This window comes from Furipterus horrens, unplaced genomic scaffold, assembly GCF_987537825.1.
Source record: "Furipterus horrens unplaced genomic scaffold, mFurHor1.1.pri manual_scaffold_8, whole genome shotgun sequence".
Taxonomy (NCBI): domain Eukaryota; kingdom Metazoa; phylum Chordata; class Mammalia; order Chiroptera; family Furipteridae; genus Furipterus; species Furipterus horrens.
In genome coordinates this window covers 54,530,819-54,550,708 of record NW_028327178.1, presented here as the reverse complement: position 1 = coordinate 54,550,708, position 19,890 = coordinate 54,530,819, and the positions used below count along the sequence as shown (strand labels likewise).

Sequence of the window (19,890 nt, the reverse complement as noted above, 5' to 3'; positions counted from 1 at the left end):
TCTGTGAGTGTAGTTGATACCCTTTTGCTCTGAGCCTGAGTTTTAGCTACAGAATGTGAATCAGGCCACCAGTCCTTCCTATTACCTAGTTTTGTACAAGGATGAAGACAAAAGATAAAAGGTATTTTAAGTCATAAAATAATTAATAAGCATAGTATTATTTATTACATTTACAATTTTAGAAGCTTTTTATTGGAAGGGGTGTATCTTTTATATAATTGTCCAAAATGATAGAACTAAAGTGAACCTGGATTTTCTTCAATTCTGCAGTAGTTATTTTTGCTCTAAATCACACAGCAATTTACTCTCCATTTTAATTATTTGAAATGCATCCTTGGTGTAGCCAGATTACATAACTACAGTACAGATTACTTCAGTAATTTTGTGAAATGTTGAGATAACAGCTGTCCCCAGAAATTTATAATGATAATCCTATAATCCAGTGATTTTCAACCTATTTCATCTCATGGCACATATAAACTAATTACTAAAATTGTACAGCACACGAAAAAATATACTTTTGCCAATCCAACAACAAAAAAAAATAGGTATAATTTTAATTGATTTACAGAAAAAATAATAGTAATTACCTCCTTTTGGTCCAAAGTGACCTTTTTAAAAAACAGGTGCCTAGCTCTGGTCAGCATGGTTCAGTTGGTTGCAGCGTCCTTTCATAAACCAAAAGATCTCAGATTCAATTCCCAGTCAGTGCACATACATAGGTTGCAGGTTCAGTCCTCCGGGGTACATGTGAGAGGCAACCAGTTGATGTTTCTCTCTCACAAAGATGTTTCTCTCCCTCTTGCTCTCCCTCCCTTCTTCTCTCTCTAAAACCAATAAGCATGTCCTCCAGTGAGGATTAAAAAAAAAATCAGGTACTTATACTTGTATATAAGAATTTTTGGTACCAAGAATTAACTAATCAGATGCAACCTTATTATACAATGTGACCATAAGATGCAATTCTATTATATGACCTATATGTTTATGGTTTAAGACTGGGCATGTACATAGGATGGCTGTTGTTGTGTTGGCTGTTGTCATTTTTTTCTTTTTAATTTGCCAGTCTAAAAGAAAAGATGTCAGTGCCCCAGACTAAATAGTCAGGTATTGCATGTTTTAAAGGTTCTTGGAACACACAGGTTGAAAAATCACTGTTATAACCAGATGAATCTTCTACTTTTTGTCTTTTCACAGGTGAATGGTGATATTCCTCCTCGGTTAAAAAAAAGTGCTCATGAAATCATTCTGGACTTCATCAGATCAAGACCTCCTTTAAATCCAGTATGTAATTTGATATATTCTTCTTGACTGGAATTCACAGAATGAATTATTCTCCTGTAGGTGTTATCTAGAACTCAGCTCTGAAAGTGGTTAGTTTTTACATTGAGCTTTTGTTCTCAGAATGATGACTTCCAACTGTAGATTACATTTAAGTCACAGGAGAATACTAAACATTTGTTTAATATAGGCTCTCTTAAGATGTTTTAATTCAAGACAACCTGGGTTGTGGTGCAAAATCTGGACAAACACTCCCTAGAATAATAGCTAACTATAATACCAAATTGTACCTGGTGTGGATTGCCTGCCCTTCCAGTATACTTTGTAGTGCTGATAACCTCCTTGATTAAATTGTCTTTCAATACTACTTTGCAGTAAATGCACCCTACTTTACATCTACTTTTATATTAGTTATCTTCCTCTGTTAAAAGAGTTGTTTCTAATGACCATGGAATGAGAATATTTTAATCTGGATGAATGTTGGTTTGTGTTTCCTTTGTTCCTCACTTATTTTCCCCTTGGCTCAATAGCCAGTGCTCAGCAAAGCTTCTTAAACTTGTGACATTCATTAACCTAGAAGGAAATGGTGTTTCTGTCCTAGTTTGTGTATATCTGAAGCATAATTAATTATCCCTTTTATAAATCTTTTTAAAACAAGGGAAAGAGGCCACGTAGGAAATAATTTTAAGAATGCAGGTTATGGTAGAGAAGGGAGAGCATGGAGTCAGGTGAACCTGGATTTACACACTAGCTAGGAAATTTAGCAGCCACATGTCTCTGAGCAAGTTAATCAGCCTCCTAGAGCCTTTATTTACTCAACTATAGAATGAAGATAATATTCTGAGAAGGTTGTGATGACAAAAATATTAATTTCAAAATAATAGTAGTGTTAGATAAAGTATAGCTTGCATTTCAATTCATTGCCTGTCATACCTGCATATCGGGGACATAATTTTTTCTTTAGAAGATTGTCTCTTTAAACTAAGTTGAGCACATACATATAAATAACTGAAGTTCAGCGATCTTTCTATTGCTTTAGAAATTTGATAATTACTTAAAAATAGTCTTTTATCAATACTGTTGCCATCAGGAAGAGCATTTGATAAAATCCAGCACCCATTTATGATAACAACTCTCAGTGGAGTGGGAATAGAGGGAACATACCTCAACATAATAAAGGCCATATACAAATATTCTACAACCAACACCATACTCAGTGGGCAAAAAGTAAAAGTGTTTCTTCTAAGATCAGGAACACGATAGGGATGCCCGCTTTTGCCACTGTTATTCAACATAGTACTGGAAGTTCTAGCCACAGCAATCAGACAAGAAGAAGAAATAAAGACATCTAAATTGGAAAGGAGGAAGTAAAACTGTCATTATTCACAGATGACATGATATTGTACATAGAAAATCCTATAGGCTCCACCAAAAAACTACTAGACCTAAAAATGAATTTGGCAAAGTAGCAGAATACAAAGTCAGTATTTAGAAATTGATGGCATTTTTATGCACCAATAATGAACTATCAGAAAGAGAAATAAAGAAAACAATCCCAACTACTGTTGCAACAAAAAAAAAGTGAGGTATCTAGGAATAAATTTAACCAAGGAGGTAAAAGACCTATATTTGGGAAACTATAGGACACTGAAGAAAAAAATTAAGGAAGCTACAAATAAATGGAAGAATATACTGTGTTCATGGATTGGAAGATTAACATCATTAAAATGTCCATGGTAGACAAAGTAATCTATAGATTCAACACATTTCTATTAAGATACCAATGGTGCATTTCACAGATATAAAACAAATATTCCAAAAATTTATATGGAACCAAAAAAGACCCCAAAGAGCCTCAGCAATCCTGATATAGAAGAACAAAGTGAAAGGGATCACAATACATGATATCAAACTATCCTATAAGGCCACTTTAATAAAAACACTCTGGTACTGGCATAGGAACAGACAAATAGATCAATGGAATGGAAAAGAGAGCCCAGAAATAAACCCACACCTTTATAGGCAATTAACATTTGGCAAATGAAACAAGAGCATACAATGGTGTAAAGACAGTCTCTTCAATAAATGGTGTTGGGGGAACTTAACTGGTATGAAAAAAAAGAAAAGAAACTAGACCACCAGCTTATACCATACACCAGAATAAACTAAAAATGGCTAAAGACTTAAATGTAAGTTCTGATACCATAAAAATCCTAGAGGAAAACATAGGCAGTAAAATTTCAGATATCTTAAGGGATCCAGTCAAGATGGTGGCATAGGCAGACATGGCTTGCCTCTTTGCACAACCACATCAAAAGCACAATTAAAATATAGAACAATCATCAGCCAGAATCATCAAAAACTGAGTTGAATGTAAGGCTGACAACTATGAAATTAAAGAAACCACATACATTGAGATAGGTAGAAGGGGCGCTGGTCTCTCACCCATGTGTGGTGGATAAAAATTCAGGAGGGATATCTCAAGAGCAAGGAGTTCCAGTCCCACACCAGGACCCGTAGCCCAGGGGTCCAATGCCAGGAGGATAAGTCCCCACAACTGGCTGCAAAAACCAGCAGGGATTGAGTCAGTGGAAGAAACTGCAGGAGCCCCAAGCAGTTCCTCTTAAAGAACCCACAGATGAACTCACCTACTCAGACTCACTCTCTTTACCCTCCCCCCACAAGCAACAAGCTGGTGCCATAGCTGAGACTCCATCAACCTGGCTAACACTGTTTGACCCTCCTTGGAGGTCCCCAGGCTCTGCCCCACCCAACTTACTGGCCCACCCAGGCTGCTTTTCTATAGGAATGACTGGTCTTGGCTCATGCTTCACAACTTCCTAAGTTATCTCAAGGAAGCAACAGCTGGTCTCAGTGAGCCCCAAACCCAACACTAGTAGATTCAAAACTTGGCTTCGTCTGGGAATCTCTGAGCCCAGCACAACTAGGAGCCATCTCAGATTGCTTTACAGCTCAGGCAGGGTGCCGCAGGCAAAACATGGAGGGGCCTGACCTTTCTGGGAAACTCCAGGGCCAGCACATCCAGATGACAGTTACAGACCATGTCAGAGCACCTCCACCCTGTCCCTACACAGCTGATCCTCCATGGAGAGCGGAGATTGGTGATGAGTGGCCACAGCCAGTCCTTGCAGCTGACTGGCCTGGCTAAATCCCTCCCATTGATCTATCAACAGCAACCAAGGCTCAACTACAAGAGGAGGATGTACTCAGCCCACATGAAGGGCGCACCTCGAGTACCCAGCTTGGGTGATAGGTGAGGCTCTGTGCCACTGGACCCTACAGGACTCCTACATTAAGCCATACTACCAAGACACAGAGTCAAAACAGCTCTACCCAATACACAGAAACAAACAAAGGGAGACTGCCAAATTGAGAAGGCAAAGAAATATGGCCCAAATGAAAGAAAAGAAAACCCCAGAAAAAGTACTGAGTGAGGCAGAGATAGCGAACCTATCAGAAGCAGAGTTCAAAACACTGGTGATCAGAATGCTCAGAGAAATGATTGGATATAGCCACAAAATAAAGGAAGAAGTGAAGGTTATATAAAGTGAAGTAGAGAAGAATATACAGGGAACCAACAGTGATGGAAAGGAAGCCGGGATTCAAATCAACATTTGGAACAAAAGGAAGAAATAAATATTCACCCTGAACAGCAAGAAGAAACAAGAACTGAAAAAAATGAGAGGATTAGGAACCTATGAAACTACTTTAAATGTACCAACATCTGAATCATAGAGATGTCAGAAGGAGAAGAAGAGCAAGAAATTAAAAAGTTATTTGAAAAATAATGAAAGAAAACTTTCCTAATTTGGTGAAGGAAGCAGACATACAAGTCCAGGAAGCACAGAGTTCCAAACAAGTTGGACCCAAAGGGGACCACACAAAGACACATCATAATTAAAATTCCAAAAGTTAAAGAGAGAATCCTAAAAGCAGCAAGAGAAAGGCAGAGAATCACCTCCAAAGGAGTTCCCATAAGAGTATCAGTGTATTTCTCAAAAGAAACTTTGCAGGCAAAAAGGCACTAGCAAGAAGTATTCAAAGTGATGAAAAGCAATGGTGTACAATCAAGATTTTGCCCTGGCTGGTTTAGCTCAGTGGATTGAGCGTCGGCCTGCGAGCTAAGTGTCGCTGGTTCGATCTTCCAGTCAGGGTACATCAGAGAAGGAAAACTCTGACTCCAAAAAACCTCCGCTGCCTTGCGGCATACCTCTTCAGGGGAAAGGCTAAGGGAGTAAACCCCGACAGAAAATCCGGAGCCGGAGTCCCTAAGGCGGTTTGACGTTGTAGTCAACACCGGCAACTCCTGCGGCGCACCTGAAGCCAAGCTGTATCGACTCCGTCTTTCCCTTGGACCCTTCAGCTGCGAAGAGAGGGGGGGTCTGCTGCATGGGCAACAGCAGACCCTCCATATTACCCTGCCCAGGCTCTGTAGCTTCAGCGTCATCGCAAGATGTCGATTCAACACGGGAGGAGACAGATACCATGTCACTCCCGAGTCGGACTGCACAGCCATTCTTGGCGGTGCAGATAGACTCTGAAGAAGCTACACCATCGTCTCTCGAGACGGACGGCTGCCGACGACGACGACGACGACAATCAAGATTATTCTGTCCAGCAAAGCTATCATTTAGAATGGAAGGACAGATAAAATGTTCCCAAACAGGTAAAGGAATACATCATCACCAAGCCATTATTATATGTGACGTTAAAGGGACTTATTTAAGAAAAAGAAGATCAAAACGATGAACCTTAAAATGTCAATAAATTCACAACTATATACAACTGAATCTAAAAAATAAAAACAAAAACAAAATAGGCAAACCACCAGGACAGGAACAGAATCATAGGTATGGGGATCATTTGGAGGGTTATCAGCTGGGAGAAGGAAGAGGGAGAAATGGGGAAATGGTGCAAGGATCAAGAAGCATAATTGGTAGAAACAAAATAGGCAATGGGATGTTAAGAATGGTATAGGAAAGGGTGAAGCCAAAGAACTTATGCACATGACCCGTGGACATGAGCTAAGGTGGGGGGTGCCATTCAGAACAGAGCAAAGGAGAAAAAATTAGGACAACTATAACAGCATAATCAATGAAAATATACTTAAAAATAAAAATACTATCATAGTAGTCATATACTCAAAAAAACTTCAGAATCTCATGTAGCAATATTTTCACCAACGTATCACCCAGGGCAAGGGAAATAAGGGGAAAAAATAAACAAATCGGACTACATCAAATTAAAAAGCTTCTGTATAGCTAAAGAAACCATCATCAAAATAAAAAGGGAACTGACCATATGGGAAAATATATTTTCCAATGATACATCAGACAAGGATTTAATCTCCAAAATTTATAAAGATCTCATATTACTCAACACCAGGAAAACAATCAGTCCAATAAAAAATGGGCAAAGAACCCGAATAGACACTTCTCCAAGGAGGACATACAGATGGCCCATGGACATGTGAAAAAATGCTCAAAATCACCTGCCATCAGAGAAACGCAAATTAAAAACACAATGAGATACCACCTCACATCTGCCAAAATGGCTATTATTAATAAATCAACAAACAAGTGCTTGTGCGGATGTGGTAAAAAGGGAACCTTTTGCACTGTTGGTCGGAATGCAGACTGGTGCAGCCACTCTGGAAAGCAGTATTGAGTTTTCTCACAAAATTAAAAATGGAACTGCCTTTTGACCCAGTGATTCCACTTCTGGGAATATATCCAAAGAATCCTGAAACACCAGTTCAGAAGAATATATGCACCCCTATGTTCACAGCAGTGTTATTTACAGTATCCAAGGAAATAGCCTAAGTGCCTCTTAGTAGATGAGTGGCTAAAAAGCTTTGGTACAGTTACACAATGGAATACTATGCAGCAGTAAAAAATAAGGAATTCTTAACTTTTGTAACAGCATGGATGGAACTGGAGAATATTATGCTAAGTGAAATAAGCCAGGCAATAAAAGACAAGTATTATATGACCTCACTTATAACTGGAATCTAAGACTGGTGAGAGAAGGTGAAGGAATTAGACAACGGACATATATGCATCACCCACATAATAATGTGGGGATAGACTGGAAAAGCAGGGCCTAGGGAGAGGGGGACAGTGGGAGAAAAATTGGGACAATTGTAATAGCATGAACAACTTAAAAATTTTTAAGTAAAAGGAAGCTGTAGAATATACAGTATTGTTATCATTAGCTTTTGAAATACTAAAAATAATGATGAGAAAAAATGTTTTGCAATCAATAAAATATAATTTCGTAATACTATACTGAATGACTGGACTTAAAATTTTTTAGACAGCTACTCAGAGTCTTCAACCATTGTTTTTTTTTTTCCAAGGCCTCAGCCAGAAAACTAAAACCCACTCCACCACGGCCACGGAGCCTCCATGAAAGAATACTAGAAGAAATCAAAGCAGAAAGAAAGCTGCGGCCAGTCTCACCGGAAGAGATTAGACGTACCAGATTAGGTGAGCCAGCTTGCTTGCCACACTCATGGTGTATAGTCATTCACTTGAAAAAATGTCTTTATACAACCAGCTGAGTGAAAAATAATGATATGTTGCAAAGTTGAGATAATTCATGGAGTTCTCCTTCCTTGTTTCTTTCTCTCTTTCTATCCCTCTTCCTCTTTCACACACACACACATACACGCACTTACTTGAAATTTATAATAGACATTCATAGAATAAGAAATTCTTTCCTTATGTGATACTGAACTATACAAGAACATCATGGCATAGTAGAAAGAGCTCTGCCAATCTCTAGACTGTGGTTTTATTAGAATGTCTTTACGTCTCTGAGTGTCTGTTTCTTTGTCAGTAAAAAAAGGATAAAAATTATTCTAAACCTTCATTATGGCTTTTAAATAAGAAATAATATTGTGGTCAAAGTACTTTATAAATTATAATACATGTACAAAGATAAATCATGTTTTAAAATAAAGATAATAGTTTACCTTCAACTTTCTATTGTCTTACTTATGGATTCAAAGATAACATATTATGTCATGAAAGCATCAATTATTATCTGATATCACTTATTCCCAAACTTCCTTTATATTCAATGTTTTTAATGTGAACTGTAAGCACACATTGATTTTGATTTATAGACTATATTATAAAATACTTGTAACATTTTGTTTATGTGGTTCTTCGCTAATTTATAAGATACCCAAAGAATTCAGAGAAACTCTCTTTAGGAAAATAGATTGTAGTGGCACCTGAATAGAAAAGGAATAAGTTCTGTGACACCACACGCTCCTAGTTTTCTCCTCTAATGTCTATTTCTACTTTTTTGAGACACTTCTTGATCCTTCAAGTTTCTGTCTTGGGCTCAATTCTTCTTCCTTTTCAGCCATACACTTTTTTATGTTTTTTGTTTCTGGCTGTCTTCCAGTTCCCATTCTATATTGCAAGTTTCTCTAAAAGTTTAGACTCATCCATCCCTCTGTCTGCTAGTAGGTCCTCCTGATATCCTAAACGCAAGACAAGCCCAAAAAATCCACAAATGAACTCATCTGCTTTCTCCCCCAACAATCTCCTTATTTTCCCCATCTCAATATGCTCAAGACAAACATCAGCATCATCTTTGACTCTTTTTGTTTGTTTGTTTTTCTATTTCAGTTGTCCCATTTTTTCCTCCGTTGCTCCCCCCACCCAGCCCACCCCTTCTCCAACAGTTATTCCCCACCCTGTTGTCCATGTCCATGTGTCATTTATACCTGTTCTTTGACTAGACCTTTCCCCTACTTACCATGCTTCTTTCCTTCCTCCCTCCCCCTGATAACTAATTCTGTTCCTTTTTCAGTTTTGTTCATTTGTTTGTGTTGTTCATTAGTCTTCCATATTAGGTGATATCATATGGTATTCTTCTTTCATTGCCTGACTAATTTCACTAACCATAATTCTCTCTAGTTCCATCCATGTTGTCGCAAATGGCAGTAGTTTCTTTTTTCTTTCTGCTGCATACTATTCCATTTTGCAAATGTACCAAGTTTTTTAATCCCCTCATCTACAGATGGGCACTTAGGCTGTTTCTAGCACTTGACAATCCTAAACAGCACTGCTATGAACATAGGGGTGCATAAGTTCTTTTGAATTGGGGTTTCAGGATTCTTCAGGTATAATCCTAGCAGTGGAATTGCTGGTTCAAAAGGCAGTTCCGTTTTTAGTTTTTTGAGGTAATTCCATACTGTTTTCCATAGTGGCTACACCAATTTGCATTTCCATCAACAGTGCACTAGGGTTCCCATTTCTCCAGATCCTCGTCAGCACTTGTTGTTTGTTGATTTGTTTATGATGGCCATTCTGACTGCTGTAAAGTCATATCTCATTGTGGTTTTTATTTGTATCTCTCTGATGGCTAGTGATGTTGAGCATTCTTTCATGTGTCTATGGACTCTCTGTGTATCCTCCTTGGAGAAGTGTTTGTTCAGGTCCTTTGCCCATTTTTTAATTGGGCTGTCTGTCTTCTTGGTGTTGAGATGTCTAAGTTCTTTATGTATTTTGGAGATCAATCCCTTGTCTGAGGTATCACTGGCAAATGTTTTCCCAAATGGTTGGTTCCCTTTTCATCTTGTTGATGTTTTCTTTTGCTGGACAGGAGCCCTTAATTTGATGTAGTCCCATTTGTTTATTCTTTCCTTTATTTCCCTTGCCTTAGGAGATGTATTGGTGAAAATATTGCTATGTGGGATATCGGAAAATTTCCTGCCTATGTTTTCCCCTAGGACTTTTATGGTGTCACGGCTTACATTTAAGTCTTTGATCCATCTTGAGTTTATTCTGGTGTGTGGTGTAAGTTGGTGGTCTAGTTTCATTTTTTTCACGTCCCTGTCCAGTTCTCCCAGCACCATTTCTTGAAGAGGCTCTTCTCACTTCATTTTATGCACCTTCCCTCTTAGTCAAATATTAGTTGACCATATAGTCCTGGGTTTATTTCTGGGCTCTCTATTCTGTTCCATTGATCTATATGTCTGTTCTTATGCCAGTACCAGACTGTCTTGATCACAGTGGCTTTGTAGTATAGTTTGATGTCAGGTATTGTGATTCCTCTTGCTGTGTTCTACTGTCTCAAGATTGCTTTGGGTATTCGGGGTCTTTTTTGGTTCCATATATATTTTTGAAGTGTTTGTTCTAGGTCTGTGAAATATGTCATTGTTATTTTAATAGGGATTGCATTGAATCTAAAAATTGCTTTGGGTAGTATGGACATTTTAATGATGTTGATTCTTCCCCTCCATAAACATGGTATTTGCTTCCATTTATTTGTATCTTCCTTAATTTCTTTTTCCAGTGTTACGTAGTTTTCCAAGTACAGGTCTTTTATCTCTTTGGTTAAGTTTATTCCTAGGTACTTTATTTTTCTTGTTGCAATAGTAAATGGTATTTTTTTTTAGTTTCTATCTCTGATATTTGGGTGTGTGTATATGGCTTATTGATTATGCTGTTGCAGTTGTCCCAATTTCTTTTCCCTTTACTTCTCTCCACCCAGCAACCCCCCTCCCTCCAGCAGTCCCCCACCCTTAGTTCATGTCCATGGGTTGTGCATAAATCTCTTCTCAATATTGCCCTGTCTATTCCTCACCCTCCTACCTTGATTCTTAATTCCTGCACCATTTTCCTCCCTCTTCCCCTTCCCCGTCCCAGCTGCACTCCCCCCACATGCTCCCCATACCTGTGATTCTGTTCCCACTCTAGTAGTCTGCTTAGTTTACCTTTGTTCCATTCCCTAGGTTCTGTTGTTGATAGTTGTGATACTGTTTTCATTTTAATGTCCATAGTTTTGATATCCTTTTCCTTAAATAAGTCCCTTTAACATTTCATATAATAATGGGTTGGCGATGATGAACTCCTTCAGCTTTACTTTGTCTGGGAAGCACTTTATCTACCCTTCCATTCTGAATGACAGCTTCGCTGGATAAAGTAATCTTGGTTGCAGGGCCTTGCTTTTCATCACTTTGAATATTTGCTGCCAGCCCCTTCTTGTCTGCAAAGTTTCTTTTGAGAAATCAGCTGACAGTCTTATAGATACTCCTTTGTAAGTAATTCTCTTGCTGCTTTTAAGATTCTCTCTTTATCCTTAACCTTTAACATTTTAATTATGATGTGTCTTAGTGTGGTCCTACCTGGGTCTAGTTTGTTTGGGACTCTCTGTGCTTCTCCGTATGTCCATATCCTTCCCCAAATTAGGGAAGTTTTTCTTCATTATTTTTTCACATAATTTTTCAATTTCTTGCTCTCCCTGTTCACCTCCTGGAAATCCTATGATTTGGATGTTGGTATGTTTATAGCTGTCCCAGAGGTTTCTAAGCCTCTCCTCATATTTTTAAATTCTCATTTCCTCCTTCTGTACTGGTTGACTGTTTCTTCATGATGTTCCAATGTCTTGATTTGAACCCTGGCTTCCTTTCCTTCACCATTTGTTTCATACGGATTTTCCTTCATTTCAGCCAGGATAGCCTTCATTCTTTCCTTGTCCTATTTAATTTTTGTTGTCAGAGTTGCAAGCATTCTAATCACCAATTCCTTAAACTGTGCTTCTGTTAAGTTGTCTATCTCCTCATCTGTTAGACATCCTTTCTGCTCATTGCTTAGTTGTGCCACTGGAACCTTGATCTACTGCCACTTCTGGATCATACTTCTCTGTCTCCTCATCTTTCTGTGTTTGCCTCTATGATTTGGGCAAGGGCTGTAGCACCTCTTATGTTATTGGGGGTGGAACCTTAGGTATTTGTTAGTACAGGATGACCCGTCTCACCACATTGTGGCGCTGTATGTGGGGGAGGGGTCAGAGAGGGAACAATGCCTCTTGCTCAGCATTTGCCCCTTTCCAGGCACTTCTCCCACTTTCCTATGGGACTGGTGCCTTTCTAGCTGTTGCCCTGGCTGTGATTCCCAGAGTGGGTAGGTCTGCAGATGTTCTAGGACTGTGGGTGTCCTTTAAAAGAGTGGACTCTGCTGAGAGACTGGCAGTTTCTTCCTCCGTCCCAACCCCCAAGGTTTGCATGGTCAGAACCAGTGAGGCTTGATTTCCCCTGGTGCTAGGACCGCGATCTGTGGGGTCTGGTCAGGAGCTCGAAACGCTCCCCATGTGTCCCTCCCAACTTTTTAAAACGTGTAACTGCACTTTCCACCAGTCTGCTGCTGCCACCGCTGCTGCCACCACCATACCGCATCCTCTCTGCCCCGGCTCCGCCCCTCCTACCTGTCTGGATGAGTATTTCCTCTTTATATCTTTGTTTTGACTTCCATGCCACTTGATTTTCTGGAACTTCTGGTTGTCTCTAGTTTTAGATAGTTGTATTTCTTCTTGGTTGTCCAAGGAGACCCAGCGTGTCTGTCTAGACTTCCATCTTGGCCGGGAGTCTCTTATCTCTGATATTTTATTGTTGGTGTACAGAAATTCCTTCGATTTCTGAATATTGACTTTGTACCCTGCTACTTTGCCAAATACACTTATTATGTCAAGTATTTTTTCGGGGAGTCTATAGAGTTTTCTATGTACACTATCATGTGATCTGCAAATAATGACAGTTTTACTTCCTCTTTTCAAATTTGGATGCCTTTTATTTATTTTTCTTGTCTGATTGCTGCGGCTAGAACTTCCAAGACTATGTTGAATAGGAATGGAGAGAGTGGAGATCCTTCTCTTGTTCCTGATCTCAGGGGGGATGCATTCGGTTTTTGTCCATTGAGTATGATGTTGGCTTCAGGTTTCAAGTATATAGTCTTAATTATGTTAAAGTATGCTCCCTCTATTCCCATTTTCTGAGTGTTTTCATCATAAATGGGTATTGTACTTTATCAAATGCTTTTTCTGCATCTATTTATATGATTATGTGATTTTATCTTTCATTTTATGTGGTGTATTACATTTATTGATTTGTGAATATTAAACCATCCTTGCATCCCCAGGATGAATCCCACTTGATTGTGGTGTATGATCTTTTTAATGTGTTGCTGGATCCTGTTTGCTAATATTTTGTTGAGGATTTTAGCATCTATGTTCACCAACGATATTGGCCTTTAGTTTTCTTTCTTTGTTGTGTCTTGACCTGGTTTTGGAATTAGGGTAATACTGGTTTCATAAAAAGAGTTTGGGAGTTTTCCCTCTTCTTGGATTTTTTGGAATAGTTTGAGAAGGGTAGATGTTAGTTCTTCCCTAAATGTTTTGTAAAATTCACCTATGAAGCAAGCCGGTCCAGGGCTTTTGTGTGCCAGGAGTTTTTTTATTACTGTTTCAATTTCACTCTTTGTTATCAGTCTGTTAAGGCTTTCTACTTCTTCTTGATTCAATTTTGGAAGATTTTATGTTTCTAGAAATTTGTTCATTTCATCTAGGTTTCCAAGTTTCTTGCCATATAGTTGTTTGTAGTACAGTATTCCCTCACTTATTGTGGGTGTTACATTCTAGACCCCCCACCCCACGAAGTAGGAACCTTGCATTTATTCTACACTCTTAAACCTACGTAACTTTAACAACATACATATACAGTACTGCAAAATCCCGTGATATAGCGAAAAATCCATTATAAATAATTAAATATAATATTTCTTAAAAACCCTCAATACAGTGAGGCCACGATAAGTGAACCTCAATATAGAGAGGGACTACTGTAATTTCTTACAATCCTTTGTATTTCTGTGATATTGCTCATAATATTTCCTCTTTCGTTTTTCATTTTGTTTATTTGGGTCTTCTCTCTTTTTCCTTGATGAGGCTTGCTAAAATCTTGTCAATTTTGTTTATCTTTTCAAAAAACCAACTCCTACTTTTGTTGATCTCTTGAATTGTTTGTTTAGTCTCTATGTCATTTAATTCTGCTCTGATCTTGATGATTTCCTTTCTTCTATTCTCTCTGGGCTTTTTTTGTCATTGTTCTAGTTCTTGTAGCTGTAGGGTTAGATTTTTTATTTGAGATTCTTCTGTCCTTTTCAGGTAGGCCTGCATTGCTGTGAACTTTCCTCTCAGGACTACTTTTGCTGTGTCCCATAGGTTTAGGGCAGTTGTGTGCTCATTATCATTACTTTCCAGAAACTTATTGATTTCTTCCTTGATGTCATTGTTATCCCATTCATTATTTAATATCCTGTTATTCATTCTCTATGAGTTTGATGTCTTTGAATTTTTTCTTTGAGGTTGATTTCTAGTTTCAAGGCATTGTGGTCTGAGAAGATTCTTGATATAATTTCCATTTTCTTGAATTTGTTGAGGCTTGTTTTGTGTCCTACCATGTGGTCTATCTTTGAAAATGTCCCATGTGCATTTGAAAAGAATGTATATTTTGCTTCTTTCTGGTAAAAAGATCTATATATATGTATGTTAAATCCATTTGATCTAGTGTGTTGTTCAGTGCCTCATATCCTTGGTGTTTCTCTGCTTCAAAGATCTGTTTATTGTTTATAATGGGGTGTTAAAGTCCCCTACTATGAGTGTGTTCCTGTTAATATCCTTCTTGTAGTCTTCTAATATTTTCCTTATATTTGGGTGCTCCTATGTTGGGTGCATATATGTTTACCAGGGTTGTATCTTCTTGATGGATTGTTCCCTTAAATATTATGAAATGTTCTTCTTTGTCTTTTTTTATGGTCTTTGCTGTGAAATCTGTTTTGTCTGATACAAGTATTGCTACCCCAGCTTTATTTTCATGTCCATTTTCTTGGAATATTTTTTTCCATCCCTTCACTTTCAGTCTGTGTAAACCTTTTGTTCTGAGGTGTGTCTCTTGTAGACAGCATATATGTGGGTCATGTTTTTGTATCCATTCCGCTACCCTATGTCTTTTGATTGGATCATTTAACCCATTTACATTTAAGGTTATTATTGACAGATGTTTATTCATTTCCCTTTGTACCTGTGTTCCTCTCCCTCTCTCTTTTTCTTCTTTTTCTTAAAGCATTCCCTTTAGCATCTCTTGCATTGCTGTTTTGGTGGAAATGTATTCTTTTAGTCTTCCTTTGTCTGGGAAACTCCTTATTTCACCTTCCATTTTGAAAGAGAGCCTTTCTGGGTAGAGTATTCTTGGTTGTAGGCCTTTTTTTTTCCTTGCTTGAAATATTTTTTGCCATTCTCTTATGGTTTGTAGCGTTTCTGTTGATAAATCAGTTGATATTTTTATCGGAACTCCCTTGTATGTTATTTGCTGTTTTTCTCTTGCTACTTTTAGGATTCTCTCTTTGTCATTCATTGTTGCCATTTCAATTATGATGTGCCTCGGAGTGGGCCTTTTTGGGTTCATCTTCACTGGGATCCTCTGTGCTTCCGGGGCTTGGATGACTTTTTCTCTCATCAAGTTAGGAAAATTTTCTGTCATTACTTTTTCAATCAGGTTTTCTATCCCATGCTCCTCTTCACCTTGATGTATCCCTATGATAAGAATATTTTTTTGTTTCATGGTGTCTAGCAGTTCTCTTACACCCTCTTTATTCTTTTTCAGACTTTTTTCATTTTTTTATATTGTCTGGGAATTTTTTTATATATTGTCCTCTAAATCACTGATCCAATCCTCTGCTTCATTAGGCTGCTTTTGATTGAGTCTACTGTGTTTTCCAGTTCAGAAATTGTATTCTTCATTTCTTTCTGGTTCTTATTGATAGTTTCTGTGTCCTTTTTTTTGCTGGTGTTGTACTCAGTAAATTCCTTGTAGCTTCCCTGGAGTTCTTTATATTTTCCCTGGAGTTCTTTGTAATTCCCCTGGAGTTCATTGTCGTTTTCTCTGAGTTTGTCAAGTTCATTGAGCTTCTTTATAATTATTCTTTTGAATTCCATGTCTGATAGTTTGCTTATCTCTGTTTTATCTAGCTCTCTTTCTAGGGGTTCCTCTTTTCCTTTCATTGGGAGTTTGTTTCTGTGTCTTCCCATGTTGGATGATTCCTGTGTGTTTTTGTTTCTTAGATTTGTGTGCTTTGATTTCCCGCCTTCGTGGTATGAGATTCTGTATAGGAGACCTGGGGAATTCAGTGGACCAGTCTCTTTGATCTCCTGAGCCTGATGCTCTTGAGATGCCCTTTATGTCATCTGGTTAAGCTATCTGGTTGTATTTCAGTTACTGTTTGGTGGGTCCTTCCCTCTGGCTAGTTGATTGAGAGTCACCCTGCCTACTTTTTCTTGAGTTCTTCTGTAGAGATGCTGTTAGAACACACAACCCAGGCAAGAAATCCACACCCTCCAAAATATCCCCCACCCGCAATCACACTATCAGCAGCAAATGAGCCAGTATTGATATAAATGTAAAGAGGTTAAGACTATTATACTATAGGAAAAACAGATAAGAGTTGTTTTAAATGAAAGAAAGATGATTTTTGAGAGGGAAGGTGGTAGAATAATAATAGTAGCAAGTAGGGTCAAGGCTATGTGAGACGGTAAGCAATATTTATATTGTATGTTGAAAAGGGTAGGGAAGAATGCAAAATGAAGTGAGAAGGTGGAAGCGTATAGTATTAGTTTTATATAGCAGTTATATGCTATATATTTAGTGCAAGATAGAGGATAAACAAAGCAGACAAACAAACAAAAATTAAAGAAGAAGAATAGGAGAGAAAGTAGGAAACAGATTAAAGAAAGCATTTTTCCCCAGTACAACCTTTGGATGCTGTCTTCTTTTTCTGGATCTGCCCCTGGTCAAAATTCCATGGGTTTCAATTTTTTTCTGGCTGGCTGGCTGTGAGGAGATCTAGCTGGATTCTGAGGCTGCTGTTTTCTCACTCGTGGCCGCAGCTCTTTGCTGTGAGCCACACATAGTTGTGTCCCCTCCTCCTTTGTCCTGCGGCACCCTTCAGCCCTCCTCAGGCTTGTCTAGCAACACTGTTCTGCAGGCGAGCCAGTGTGCATGCCAATAGTCCCTGCCCAGCCTCAGATCCTGTCTCTACTCCTTCAAAAAAGTCTCTGTGTTGCCTCCAAGCTGCAGCACCGGCCTGCATCCCTACCTGTATGCCTGCATGTGCCACTTGCCTGCCTGAGGTTCCTACCAAGTCTGCAGTTCCATCACAACTTTTCCCTATGGGCCCCCTCCCCAGCTCAGTTTTGCTTTTTTATTTGGTGGAGCCTTGGTGTGAGCGTCCGGGGCGCAGGGTTGCCAGCCCGGGGTTGCCAGCCCGGGGTTGCCAGCCAAGGGAGTCCCCACCTAGACTCAGTTCATACAGTTTCTCACAGTCCAGGCTGTTCACTCTCTTCCCATGCCTCCAACTGTTTCAACTAAACCTTCTCGCTGACTCCCTCCAGGACTTTGCTGGTCAGGGCGCCTAGGGCAGGGAGAGGTTTCCAAGCAGATCCCAGCTAATGCGCCTGTCAGCAGCTGCCCCTTTCAGGTGCAGCGTGGCAGAGGCGCCGGGCTGGGAAGCCCAGCATCACTTGGAGGGCTTGGGCTGAGCTTTCTGCCCTCTTTCACACTGTTCCCACACTCCCATCCCCGTTCGCCCTATCTGAAATCTGCAGTCACTCACTCCACTCTGTGTTTGTACTCCAGGTCCTTCCGCGATGGGAGCAAGCAGGTAACACTACTACCTATCCCGCCACCATCTTCCAACTCCTCCAATATCATCATCTTTGACTCTTAACAACCAAACCCTGTTGGTTTCACTTCTGGATCTTCCTAGTCTTCCATTCTTTAGCGCAATAGCCACTATCTTAACCCAGGCTGTCATCTTCTTTGTCTGATTTGTTGTATCAGTTCTTACTGCTCTCCCTGCCTCCAGCTCTGAACTCTTCAATCTCTGTATTGGTATTCTTTGATTCTTAGCACATCTGTTACATTGTGACCTTCATGATGACAGGACCCATGTCTCTCTGGTTCATTATTATGTCCCCAGTCTCTAGTACAGGGACTAGGCTGTAAAAAGTACCATAGGTGTTAAAATTTTTAAATGTATCTTGCAATTACAGAGCTACAAAGTAAAAGTTATATCAATTTATCCCTGTCAAACAGTTATGGCAGCAATTGTTAATCTTTTAAAAATAACCATACAAAGTAAAAAATCTGTATGAGCATTAATATAAAAATAAGCCAAAACATATAAATCATGTGAAACAAGAGTTCTTATCCTATGAGTCCTTGAAAGGACCTGAGGAGGATCTGTGAATCCCCTGAAATATATTGTAAAAAATTATGCATATTTTACAAAGTATATGTACAAGGTCTGTCTGGAAACGACATCGATGTAAACTGGCAGCCAAGGAGAGTGAACTGGAATGCACACTCATGAACAGTGATGACTTCACTGTACTAGTCACTGGGGATGGTAGACACTGTTGGTGAGCACGTGTACCGTGTGGCTGTCGGCTTTCAAAATAACTAAGAGAGTAGAGCAACAAATCTGTATCAAATTTTGCATTAAGCTTGAACATTCCTCCATGGAAATTATTAAGATCATTCGGAAGGTTGCAGCTATGGCAGCTGGTGATTGGCAGCTTCATCATGACAGTGTGCCCATTCATGCATCACGTCCTGTGTGTAGTTTTTCGGTGAAACATCAAATCACCCAAGTGACTTAGCCCCCACTACAGCCCAGATTTGGTACCCTGCAACTTCTGGCTTTTCGCAAAACTAAAATCACCTTTGAAAGGAAAGAGATTTCAGAGCTTTGATGAGATTCAGGAATAGACGATGGGGAAGCTGATGCTGATTAGGAGAACTGTGTGAGGTCCCCAGGTGTCAACTTTGAAGGGGACTGAGGCGTCATCATCCTGTGTACAATCTTTCTTGTATCTTGTATCTTCTTCAGTAAGTGTCTGTGTTTCATATTACATAGTTGGATACCTTCTGGACAGACCTTGTATATGCTTTTTCTTGAGTGAAGAGAATTAGAATCACCATGAGAAAATAAGGAAATGCTATTGTAGGATGGTTGTTTTAGACTAGGTTTTTCTTTTTAATTACTATACCTTGAGAGGAAATAAGAGAGGTAATAGAAAAGATTTCAATAAAACTATAAAGTGAAACAAATAGATTGCTATGAGAAAAGTAAGCTTCATGATTTATATGAGTAAGGAGTAATTAGGTTTAGAGATGATAAACTTTAATGGACGTAATACCAATAGAATAGAGAAAGGAACAAGGAAAGCATAATGTGCCTGTATTACTTGGATGGTGTCTGACATAGGGTTTCTTTGTTTTTTCAATAGTTTTTGAACCTTTATTTTCTATTAAACATTGTGCTAGCTGTTGGGATACAGAGATGAATAAAGCATTGTCCCTGCCCACAAATGCTTACAGAAGAGTGACTGGAGTGTCATGCATCTGCATGTTACGAGAGATATATATGAGTGTCAACAGCAGCCAGTAAGAGGGCATTGAGTGAGACTATTTGAGAGAGTTTAAGAAATACTAGCACCCGTTGTTTGTTGATTTCTTGGTGATAGCCATTCTGACAGTTGTGAGATGGTAATATCTCATTGTGGTTTTAATTTGCATTTTTCTGATGATTAGTGATGATGAGCATCCTTTTCCTGTGTCTTTGGTCTTCTGGATGTCCTCTTTGGAGATGTCTCTATTCAGGTCCTTTCCCCATTTTTGAATTAGATTGTTTGTTTGCTTGATGTTGAGGTTTTACTATGTGCTAAACACTGTTC

General features: G+C 39.0%; 1 protein-coding gene across 2 annotated transcripts in view; it reads left to right on the top strand.

Moving 5' to 3' along the window:
• SPIRE1 (spire type actin nucleation factor 1) overlaps window positions 1-19,890 on the top strand; it is a 326,738-nt gene that overhangs the window by 242,590 nt on the left and 64,258 nt on the right. For both annotated transcript variants that reach the window (XM_090285845.1, XM_090285844.1), the window contains exons 7-8: window positions 1,198-1,284; window positions 7,661-7,790. In XM_090285845.1, the coding sequence (XP_090141971.1) occupies window positions 1,198-1,284; window positions 7,661-7,790 (217 nt within the window). The remainder of the gene's footprint in view (window positions 1-1,197; window positions 1,285-7,660; window positions 7,791-19,890) is intronic.